Source organism: Anabrus simplex, chromosome X (assembly GCF_040414725.1).
Source record: "Anabrus simplex isolate iqAnaSimp1 chromosome X, ASM4041472v1, whole genome shotgun sequence".
Taxonomy (NCBI): Eukaryota; Metazoa; Arthropoda; class Insecta; order Orthoptera; family Tettigoniidae; genus Anabrus; species Anabrus simplex.
Window position 1 is genome coordinate 154069855 of NC_090279.1, and position 12881 is coordinate 154082735.

Here is a 12881-nt window from a genome sequence, read left to right on the forward strand (position 1 = left end):
TGTCTCAAGTCATATTCGTCGAGACCAGTTATTTAGCATTGGATTAAGTGCTGTAAATCTTGCAGAGTTTTGTTGGCAACTATGATATCATCGGCATAAATCAGTGTCCAAGGGTGTGAAGTCAGCAGTTCCGCAGCTATGGTGTCCAGACACAAGATAAACAGGCGCGGAGAAAAAGCTGATCCCTAATGAACACCAATTTGAATGTTAAACTGTGCAGAGATTCCTGTTGCGCATTGGACCTGCCTGATAACATTGCAATAAAGAATCTGGGTACATCAAACAAACTTCTGGTACTCTATGCATTCTAAGCGCATGCCAGGTAAGGTTGCGTGGCATTCTATCGAAAGTCTTTTGAAGATCCACGAAACTCGAGTGAAGAGTTCTCTGCGACTCATGGTATCATTTCACAATAAGGGATAAGTCATGTATTGTAATGATATTCCCTTCACTTTTTACAAAACCACAGGGGTTTGAGATAATTGAAACGCATACGACTGAATCCAGGTATATCATTTCCAAGATGTTTTCCAATAATAATAATAATAATAATTCCAATTAATTTAATGTTATTTGCTTTACGTCCCACTAACTACTATTTTAAGGTCTTCGGAGATGCCGAGGTGCCGGAATTTAGTCCCACAGCAGTTCTTTTAAGTGCCAGTAAATCTACCGACACGATGCTGATGTATTTGAGCACCTTCAAATACCACCGGACTGAGCCGGGATCGAACCTGCCAAGTTGGGGTCAGAAGTCCAGCGCCTCAACCGTCTGAGCCACTCAGCCCGGCACTAATAATTCCAATTATTATTATTATTATTATTATTATTATTATTATTATTATTATTATTATTTCACATATCTATCAGCAAAAGCAAAAGTTAAAGTAAAACAGAACAACTCTACTCACAATGTCACTTGGCCAGTCAGAGTCTTCTTTCAAGGCTACATCTTGCTCCATTTTACCTGTAAACACCAACCACATCACACTAGAAACAAATAGGCAAACAACTCTTCAAAACAGAAGAACTAAAGATAGAACAATTTTCTTTATAAAACATTAATGATTGTTAGGAGGTACAGAAGAAACAAGTTAAGGTGCAAAACAACAGTATCTTTGCCTGATTTTGATCCGGGTCAAGGATTTCAACTGAGTTTGGTTAATTCTTCTGGCAGTATGAGTTCAGTTACTCCAGCCTTTTATCAACGCAGGCATCTAGGTGCGATTGCATTGTTCTTTGTTTCTTTATTGCCGACTTCTCACATTCAACATGATCGTACAGTGCACGAGGCTGCCAACTTTCCAACTTAAGAACTAGTGGTACAATGAGGAGGGGTGTGTGAAGCAAATTGGTTACGTCCAGTTAGTGAGAAAACCATTGGACTGATCAAACAATGGGGGTCTGGGGGCTTAAGCCCCCATAAAGCAGCTGTTAGGCCTCTAGCATTCCATAGGGCAATAGCAGCGCATCCTCTCTTGGAACAGTGGCAAAAGGCTGATGCTGACAAAGCCATTCGTTACATGCAGCTAATGACAAACGAATAATTTGTCCTCTTCAAGATGAACTTCCCCCCCTGACACCTGGGTGCACAAATTTTTCAAAGCTGCGAGTGTGCTATATCCTCCACTACATGAAGAGTTATGTTTGTACATAGATCAGAATTTTTAAAAAAATGGTACTTCTGTATCAGTCATGTCTACTGTAACAAGGAAATGCACTTTTAAATTTTCCATCATCTCTGTCTGTCTAGGCATCAGGAGAAAATGGCTTAAGAGGATTTAATGAATTTTGGTATGTAAAGTCGGGGAATGAGACACTACAATCTAGACTATAAATAATTATATTCACGCTGAGTAAAATGGTAGTTTAGGGGAAGACCTAAAATGTAATTCTCAAATATGTTGTTAGTGGTCCTATCATAAATACTACATAAATAAAGTTATATAAAATTTAATTTCCGATCATTTATGTCCTACACTTTTACTGTACCAGCTATGATAACAGAGATATTCATGAATTTTGATTTTTGTTGGTAAGTCCATTTCAACGCAAAATGACCTCGATAACGTTGTGAGAGAGTACGCAAGGGTATGATGATAAACGGGGTTAAAAGTCAAGTTGTAAGTTTCACAAATAGGAAAAGTCCTCTCAGTTTTAATTACTGCATTAATGGAGTGAAAGTTCCTTTTGGGGATCATTGTAAGCACCTATGTGTTAATATAAGTATACATCTTCAATGGGGTAATCACAAATATGATTGTAAATAAAGGGTACAGATCTCGGCACATGGTTATGAGGGTATTTAGGGGTTGTAGTAAGGATGTAAAGGAGACGGCATATAAGTCTCTAATAAGACCCCAAATAGAGTATGGTTCCAATGTAGGGGACCCTCACCAGGGTTACTTGATTCAAGAACTGGAAGAAATACAAAGAAAAGCAGGTCGATTTGTTCTGGGTGATTTCCGACAAAAGAGTAGCGTTACGAAAATGTAGCAAACTTTGGGCTGGGAAGAACTGGGAGAAAGGAGATAAGCTGCTCGACTAAGTGGTATCATCATCATCATTTCTTTGCTCCCACAAGCGGGGTGTGGTTGTGTACGAACCACATCCTGTTTGTCCTATCCATCCACAGATGTTGCTCATATATGTGACCAGTTCACATCTCTAATTTCAAGGTCCTTCAATATCGGTTTTTCCCAAACATCGCAAGGTCTTCCTCTTGGTCTCTTCCCAGGAACACTGTGGTCAAAGTATGTTCGAAGAGTCCTGTGAGGATCCATTCTTTTCATGTGACCATACCATTGCAATTTCTTCACTTCTAGAGTCTCCAGAAAGCTTCCTTCTAATCCAAGCTGTTGTTGGATATCCACAATCCTCATTTTATCCATTTTTGTTTTTTGTAGACAAGAACGGAGGAACTTTCTTTCTGTTGCATGAAGACGACTCTTTGCTGGTCCAGTAAGTGTTGCTGCTTCCAAGCCATATGTCATACAGGTACTACATATATTTTGTACAAGCTGATCTTGGAAACTAACGGACTCTTTGCTGGTCCAGTAAGTGTTGCTGCTTCCAAGCCATACGTCATACAGGTACTACATATATTTTGTACAAGCTGATCTTGGAAACTAACGGAAATGTTCATCCCAAAGTATTTGACGTACAGCGTGATAGAATTTGGAAGCTTTATGTATTCTGTTGCTAATCTCTTGATGTATGGTATTGTCTGATGAAAGAAATCTAATACTGGAAGTTGTCTACAATATCCATCTCATCTCCAATTCTTAGATGAACAATTGGAGAATTTCTACTCATTACCAAGCCAACTGTCTTCTTTATCCTGATTTTGAGACTTAAGGTTGTAAAAGCTTCATGCCAGAGATCTAGTCTAGTTTGTACGTCCACTTCTATCTCGCCTCATACCATACATCAGAAAAAACCAGGGCATTAGTTGTTGGATCCTTTCTTTTAACTGCTTTAAAACTTCATCCATTATGATTATGAAGAGAAGTGGTGAAAGACAACTTCCTTGCTGGACTCCACTCTTCGTTTCAAACCAACCTGACCTTCCATCCTGGACCTGGGCACAACATTTGGTTTCATCATATAATCGTTGTACTCGTGCTATGATGTCATGGGGCACTTATGTCTCAAACATTCCCATATATGCCTGCGTGGTATATGGTCATATGCTTTCTCGATGTCCAGAGAAACAGTTATAAGTGGTATGTTGATATAAATGTTGATTCCTATACGGAATTGCCACTGGCACTGCTGGTGGCTCCAGTAGCCTACACAGTGGCCTTCACGGTATGCACTAGCCATGCGTCTTGGTGGGTGTGCTATTTATCAACTGATGAGCCCAACTTAGCACACTGGGGTGAAACGCTGGCAACCAGGAATGAGTTAGCTGGAAAATTTATAATGTCCAATAACGGACCATTTGTATTGGTTAAGTGGTATGTTCCAACTGTCAGTGGAGAGATGGCGTGGAATGACATCAGTAGACGAATAAGTCTGAATGGTGTTTTTAAAAGTAGGAAAGATCACCATATAAAGATTATGCTGCAATTCAAGAGGACAAATTGGGACAAATATTTTGTTTATAGGAAGGGGAGTTAGGGATTGGAATAACTTACCAAGGGAGATGTTCAATGAATTTCCAATTTCTTTGCAATTGTTTAAGACCACATGGTTTTACACCTTAAGATTATCATGACAACAACCATCGCCCAGTTATCATGATTAAACAATATTTCCACGTTAGCAATACCTGGCGTACAATCAATCACTACTGATCTGCATTTAGGGCAGTCATCCAGGTGGCTGGTTTCCTATTTGCTGTTTACCTAGTCTTTCCTCAAATAATTGCAAATAATTTGGAAATTTATTGGACTGAAGAAAGACAGCAGAGGCAATATGAAACTATTGTTCAGAGTGATCACAAACAAAAGGAATTCAGTCGAAACCATCAAAGCAATTGAGGATGCAAACGGAAACCTGGTCAGGAAAGAAGAGGACATCAGAGAGGTTCTGAGGTATCATTTTGATCACCTATGAACAGGACAGAAGCAGATCAGAGAATAAAAGAACCAGCTGTTGAAACCTGCACAGAGATACCTCCCATTACATGGGCAGAAACAGAAGCAGCCCTTAAGACGATGCTGCAAGGGAAATCCCCAGAAATCGATGAAGTCAGCATGGACATGATTAAAGCAGCAGGAGTCCAGGGTTTACAGTGGCTACACAGAGTACTCAATTCAGTTTGGAAATATGGCAAGATACCTACTGATTGGAGCGAGGGTGTCATTTTTTTCCCCGGTTAAGAAAGGAAATTGCCGAAAATGCTCCAACTACCGGTAAATAACACTCCTTTCTCATGGGCTTAAGATTCATGAGAAAATCTTAGAGAGCAGATTGCAAGTCATCTTAGAGCCACAGTTTGAAGAGGAACAGTATGGCTTCAGGCCTAACAGGTCCACAACAGACCTAACCTTCAGTGCCCGTATCCATACCTGAGAAGCAAAAGGACTAATGTCCTACTTTAATACTTGACATTGAGAAGGCATATGACAGTAATGCAAGAGAAAAGATGAAATGTGCCAGAGGGACCAGTGAGGAAACTTCAGATGCTGTATGAGAACTGTACCAGCTGTCTGCGATTGAGTGACAGACGTTCATCCTGGTTCAAGACCGGAAGTGGAGTCCAGCAAGGCAGTGCACTATCCCCATTATTGTTTATCACCATCAGGGATGACATAATGAAGAACATCAAGAAAACCTCTGGTGAACTAAATGCAATGGCCTTTGCTGATGATGTTATGATCTGGGGAGAAACTGAGGAACAAGTACAGTCGGGACTCAATGAACGGAAGGTTAAGTTCCAGGAGTTCAATCTCAAGATAAGCAAACCCAAGACAGTAGTGATGGCAATAAACAGAGAGGGACGATCAGCGAACATCATGCTAGGAAACCATCCACTAGAAACTGTAGAAAGCTTTACATACCTCAGCAGTGTAATATCTTGAGATACACTAGCCACAAAAGGAGGTGGCAAATAGAGTGCAGAAGAGCTCTCACTTTTACCAGCAAGTACGAACACTCCTCTGGGATCCCAAAGTACCAACAAAATCAAAGCTGGTGATGTTCAATCAGTACTTCATACCAGTCTTAACCTATGGTATTGAAACCTGCACCCTCACTAAGAAAGATTCATCAAGGTTGCAGGCACCCGAGATGAAGTTCCTTGCGTCCACAATTCGAAAAATCAAACTGGACAAGTTGAGGGAATGATGTGGTTACGAAGGAAACTGGGATTGTTACATCATTGTTAGATCGGATCAGCATGTCCAGACTGAGGTGGTTTGGGCATGTAATGAGGATGGAGCCAACAAGGACAGCATATGTTAACTTGGAGCGACATGTGGCAGGGAAACGGATGGTGGGAAGACCAAGAATCCACTGGATGGACATCGTAAAGATGGACATAGCAGATTGGGGAAGGACACTGGAGGACGTCATTAACAACAGAACATATCTCAATAAGACAAAATGGAAGAGGCTCGCCAGCAGTACCCAGGAAACTGGAACTGTAAAATAATGATGATGATGATGATGATTGGACATCTCCCTTGGTAAATTATTCCAATCCCAACTCATCGTCCTTTACATGAATGCTGTATTTGCCCCAACTGCAATGTGTTTAAAGGTGGTAAGCTGTTGTTCTACCACTTTTCCCCCACACATGGGGTCGTAAGTGCAAACTGTGCAGCACATGTGGATTTGGCCCTGTTGTACCATCAGATGTCCTTCCTATTCACTATTGCTTATTTCTGTGTTAGTTGGTAGAATCAATCAAACACGATTAAAATCCCCAACCTGGCCAGGAATCGAACCCGTGGCCCTCTGAACTGAAGGCGTGAACGCTGACCATTCAGCCAAGGAGTCAGACTAAAGGTTGCAAGCTACCCAATGGATTATTATCATTGCAATGATAATGAACAAGAAAGGCCTATGTGCAAGAAGAAAAAGCAATCAATCTTGCAGTTTCATATGTCTCAATATTGCGATACGACCCTCCGGTTTTACAAGACTGTTGATATCATGATCATAACCATGGGACTACCGTTTTACACGTAATCTGACCCACAGCAAAGCGACTTTTCATTTTAAAAATTACACATGCATTAACAAGAAGAAAAATTGGCCTAATTCATATAATGCAAATCAAGAATTATGTAGGCCTACATATTAAGACTATTAGGTTTTAGATATGTTCAAATTTAGACATGCAACAACTGTAATCTGATACGAAGTAAAGGTCTGAAAGAACGCAACTTTTATTGATACCTTGGCTCCCTACTGCTGAATCGGTAGACCTCGGTTATATTCGAGATTCGTATCGGCAACCTTTGAAACACAAACTATGAATTGATTATGCTTCGCCGTGAGACATCTGGCGTACACTTTATATACTAGTACTGTTGTTGTTTACACAGCCAAGCCAAAATATAGATTAGGATTGAACGTGAGTGAGGAAAATCCGAGTACATCACAGGAACCACCTAGAACTCCTACACGGAAACAACCGAGGGCTACACACAGCGAGGGAAGAAAAATAACAGCTCAAGTTGCAGAGTGCTGTGCTATGGAGAAACAAAACAAACAGCTGCTCTTCCTCCTCATGTCAGCAGTTAACTTATGACGACTGACCATCGGGGCATTCCATTTAATATCCGGCGGAGACTGGGAAGGGTATTGCAGAAAGGTGAAAGAACTGGAAGGCATGATGGTGTCATAGAAATAGCCATGGACGAGATTGTAATTTAACAGTACTGCAGATAGCAGTGACGATTGTGAAAGTGATTGTGGATGTCATATTTCAGAGAATTCATCCTAAGATAACGAAGGTTTAGAAAATTCATATCGATCGATCATACTATTGATTGAATTCAGATTTAATTTCCATTCAGTTGGCCATATTACCGGAACTGGAAGAGCGCCCTCCTTACTACTCACCACCATAAAACCAGGTATCACTAAAAGTTGCACGTACTGTATTTATGGTACTGTGCATACTCGAACTGAATTTTTAATCGGTCACATTTATATAAGGTTGTTTTTTTTAAATTACAACAATGCCAAAAACTATGCCCTTATTCTCATCAACTTCCAAAGTCACCCAACGATTCAGAAAATCTCTAGCTGGTGGGAAAAAGATATGGAAAATATGAGATAAAAACCTCCCAACACATCATCACCAATTTAATGATGTCGAAGGGAGATGGTTCTCATTTTAAGAAACTGTTTCTAGTAATTGAATGAGGGGTACAACAGTAAGTCTGAAAAATACAGATTTAGTTGGGATTTTTTTGCTAGTGGTTTAACGTCGTACTAACACAATTGAAGGTTTCCAGTGATGCAAGGAAGGGTAAGGGCTAGAACTGAGAAAAAAAAGGTACAGCAATGATGGAGCAAAATGGGAAAACATGGTAAACCATCTTCAGGGCTGCCAACAGTGTGATTTGAACCAACCATCTCCCAAACGCAAGCTCACAGCTATGCAACCCTAACCACATGGCCAACTCACTTGGTAAAAACACAGGCATCTGATGTTTCAATTTAGAAAATATCAAAATTTGGGTTATGAGTGGAGGTGATTTTTGTTTTAAAAGGAAGTACAACTAGATAATCATCCTCTCTGAACAAATTAGTGAAAAAGAAATTTAAAATAAAATAAAAATATATACTCAACGAAGAAATTTGGAAACGAAGTACAAAATAAAACAAAAAATTACTGAATTAAGCCGAAAAATTATTAACGAATCAAAAGGGAACGTGCGTTCCCTGAGTAACAGTACACATGTAATTTACATTCCCTTGAATAATCCACTGTTGCACATAAAGCGATGACGAGATCAGCATATAATCACGTCATCGTCTAGTATGTGTTGGAATGTTTCCTGCAGGCCGAGGCTCCATCTTAGGCCAGAGAGATTGGCGCACTCTGTGAGGATGTGGACCACGGTGAAGTTGACACCACAAGAACACACTGGGGAGTCTTCCCTCTTTAGGAGATAAGAGTGCGTAGATCGTCCATGACCTATCCTCAGCCTACACAATACTATAGCCTCTCTCAGTGAAGGCCGGAAAGAGGACCGCCACACGTTAGTTGTCTTCTTAATTGCTCTCAGCTTGTTGGGAGTTCGGATAGCTAGCCACTCCGATTCCCAGTACGCCAAGATGGTTCGACATAGCTGAGAAATATCTTTAGCAGGTACATTGACCGGTCTTGGAGGTAAAAATACAGCTTCCTTTGCAGCTTCATCCGCAAGTTCATTTCCCGCAATCCCAACGTGGCTTGGAAGCCACGCGAAAGTGATTCTGGTGTCAGCATCACTTAACCTGGCTAGAAGGCCATGAATCTGCAGCACCAGTGGGTGTTGCGAGAAACAGGTTTCAATAGACTGCAGAGAGCTTAACGAGTCGGTACACATAAAGTGGCTTCTTTCGTCACCCAGTGCAATCTGCAAAGCTTCTAAGATGGCGTAAAGCTCTGCAGTACACACACTACATACACTAGGAAACGAGATCTTCGTGCTCATGTCATCGGTGATGAAAGTGCAACCAACACTTTCTCCAATTTTAGAACCATCCATGAAGATATCTCTTGCGGCCGGATATTGGCGAACGAAGTCCTAGAAATACCTCTGATAAACTGAGGAATCCGTGTTCACCTTGGGTTCACGGAGTAGATCCAGACTTATTTCCGGTTGCGGAACTAACCACAGAGGTACCTCGCTAAAAGTTTGTTCAAGACAACCTATATTTAAATCATGACACAAGCTATCAATTCGAAACCCGGCCGGCCGTGTGGCATTCAGCCAGTCTTGGTACCTCTGGTGGTATTGGGTATTAAAGATGCATTAATAGCTTGGATGTAGCGGCATTTCACAAATTTTGGCAGCGTACATGAGGAGTAACTGCTACCTCCTTATCCGTAAAGACGGAACTCCTGCTTCAGCGAGTAGGCTGGGAATGGGGCTTCCGTTGCCAGCGTAACTCCACTATGGTGAATATTGTGTAAAAGGCTCAGTGTAGTTTTTGATGCTGAGCCATAAGCTGCACTTAAATGTGGAGATCCCTACATTTTATTGCAACAATGGTGCCCATTTTTTATTTATTTCAATTAATTACAACGAGCCTGCAGGTTCATACATAGGAACTGTACAGGACATTACAATCTGGGAGGCACTTACATAACTAAATATAGTTTGTATACATAAAATTATTAATAAGTGGTTGAGCATATAAGCACATGCTATATTAAATTTACATGATCAATATGAGGATTTCAAGGGATTATTTCTAATAAACCTTAAATTTCTGTTTTGTAATTTCTGCAGTTGTTTCAGAAGTGTTTTATGGATATAGTAGTAGGCCTAACAACCGTATAACAGGAAAAAACACTTCTGTTCATAGTAAATATAGTTGGCAGCCCTATCAAGTCATATCCGAAGCAAGGTAATGGCAGTCAAATGGCAAAGAGACCTGGATTTTTAATTATCACAGAATCTGTCCTAAATATTTTTATCCCATTCTACATATCAAAAAGAAAACTATATAGTTACACAAACAGGCTTATAATAACATAAAAGATGTATGGCACACACGGCCAATTCTAACAAACAATTGAGGCATTCCAGTACAACCGCCCACATTTCCATAGCAACCTTTCCACTTCTTCATCTCCTAACAATGAAAATTCAATACTTCAGTAAAAATTCACATCAAACAATCAGATAATTTACATGTAACGATAATCAGTTAAAAAATATAACACAATAATTACTCTTACCAATATTATGAATTATTGAAACAAATTTCAAGTTACTTGTCAATTCATCATTTGGCTTACCTAAATCGGCTACCTACTGAATAGCAAATAGTTATTCCCATTAAAAACAAATCAAGTAACAATTTATCCAAAATAGCATCTCGATTAATTTCTTACAACTATTTAATACCGATAATATAGAATTTAACTTGACTGCGAGTAGCCATTATTCGACCAAGGTTCAGCACCGCCCGGCGTAGGACGGGATAATAACAAGTACACAATTAACAAAATTGAATATTCCGTTTATGAAAAACCTGTGAAAGAGGTAAAATATTAAGGCGGGGTTTTAAAACACGAATTAATGACCCCGAAGGGAAGAGGTTACATGAGAAATACATATTAACATATCACTTAACAAATTACCTTGAAACTGGATTAATAAATTGCAGAACCAAATAGAACCGAGCACACTACAAAAGTCTCCACCCACCAGCCACCCACCTCACTCAGACGATATGGAAAGAGAAGAATGTACAAAATATTTGCGAAGTCAGCTACCAAGTGACAGTACACACCGCAGCCATTATATACAAACCATAGAGTTAAGAGCTAACTAATTTGTAAATAAGCCATAGAGATTGCAAAATCGCCAGTGGAACGGTGCGGACAAGAAGATATTATAGGACAGAGCGTAATAAACTTCAATAATGAAATAAGCCAAAACCTTCTTCACTCTGAGCGTGTGGCAGAAGAAAATCACTGGTTGTGATAAATTATATATATATATATATATATAACAACCTCGTTGCTGACCTGACAGTAGCTTGGAATCGATAGTCGATACTCCCCCCCCCCCCCGAAAAAAAACCCCTGCACGATACATAAAATACGCGACATTTACGGATTTCGCCTTGCTTAAAATGAGAGACAATTCGACGGTGGCGCTCCTAGTGACTTGACCTGAACAAATCGCGCTAAATTCAAATATCAATGGAAATGTATATACGGAAATGGATAAATAAATTACGCCTAGAAAGAAAGTGTTATTGAGATATTAACTTCGAAGTTGCTAAAGCAATTCTGGATAAATGAATGAAGAATTATTTAAAAGGTTATTATTCAAAGACTGAAATTAGACATATAAACAAGAAGTGAAATGGACTGCTGTGAAATGGCTTTATCTTCCATTTATGCATTACTTTTTTAGCTTTAACATTGCTGCCTGAACTCTTACGGTTGGATGTCTTTTTTTCTCATTTAAAAACGTTGTATCATCACATTAAGACACTTGTCAATAAAAATATCGGCACATTCCTTACACATATGATGCAATGAATTAACATTTAATAGCTGGACAATTTTCCTCTTAACATGAAGCCTACTAACAGAAAGATATTCCTTACACATGTGATGCAATGAATTAACATTTAATAATAGTAATGTTATTTGTTTTACGTCCCACTAACTACTCTTTTACGGTTTTCGGAGACGCCGAGGTGCCGGAATTTAGTCCCGCAGGAATTATTTTACGTGCCAATAAATCTACCGACACGAGGCTGACGTATTTGAGCACCTTCAAACATCATCGGACTGAGGCAGGATCGAACCTGCCAAGTTGGGGCCAGAAGGCCAGCGCCTTAACCGTCTGAGCCACTCAGCCCGGCGAATTAACATTTAATAGCAGGACAATTTTCCTCTTAACATGAAGCCTACTAACAGAAAGATAATCTATAAAAACCCTAGCTTTAATCTGAAAAAAGGGATAAAAGAAAGAAAAGTGTGAAAATGTTGTCGATAGTGATGCTTTGAGGAATATTTACGTACAATTAGAGTAAAAATGTAACATACCCTTGGCTGTATAGTCGAGGATTTTTAAAGTCGCTGGCCTGGAAATGATCTGAACAGACCTTATAATTCTTATATAAGCGTAACCCTTCTTTCTTGTACACCTTATCCAAATCACTTCCGTGACATTTCAAAACCCACAGATCACACCTACAACAACACATCGGTATTGAAGGTTAACTGCTGCACTATCATCATCATCATCATCATCTGTTTACCCTCCAGGTTCGGTTTTTCCTTCGGACTCAGCGAGGGATCCCACCTCTACCGCCTCAAGGGCAGTGTCCTGGAGCTTCAGGCTCTTGGTCGGGGGAGAATGACCAGTACCTCGCCCAGGCGGCCTCACCTGCTATGCTGAACAGGGGCCTTGTGGAGGGATGGGAAGATCGGATGGGATAGGCAAGGAAGAGGGAAGGAAGCGGCCGTGGCCTTAAGTTAGGTACCATCCCGGCATTCGCCTGGAGGAGAAGTGGGAAACCACGGAAAACCACTTCCAGGATGGCTGAGGTGGGAATCGAACCCACCTCTACTCAGTTCACCTCCCGAGGCTGAGTGGACCCCGTTCCAGCCCTCGTACCACTTTACAAATTTCGTGGCAGAGCCGGGAATCGAACCCGGACCTCCGGGGGTGGCAGCTAATCACGCTAACCACTACACCACAGAGGCGGACGTATTACATTTTAAGGCAGTTAAAATA

General features: G+C 40.4%; 1 protein-coding gene across 4 annotated transcripts in view; it reads right to left on the reverse strand.

The window, feature by feature from the left end:
• The window catches only part of LOC136886130 (zinc finger protein OZF), a 52179-nt gene extending 41274 nt beyond the window's left edge, over window positions 1–10905 (reverse strand). For 2 of the 4 annotated variants that reach the window (XM_068230671.1, XM_067158879.2), the window contains exons 1-2: window positions 10763–10886; window positions 912–967 (exon numbers count right to left, since the gene is read on the reverse strand). In XM_068230671.1, the coding sequence (XP_068086772.1) occupies window positions 912–962 (51 nt within the window). In that variant the 5' untranslated portion in view covers window positions 963–967; window positions 10763–10886. Of the gene's footprint in view, window positions 1–911; window positions 968–10417; window positions 10566–10762 lie in introns of those variants that run through there. The other 2 variants (XM_068230673.1, XM_068230672.1) reach the window with 2 other exon arrangements.
• Window positions 10906–12881: the final 1976 nt, after the last annotated feature.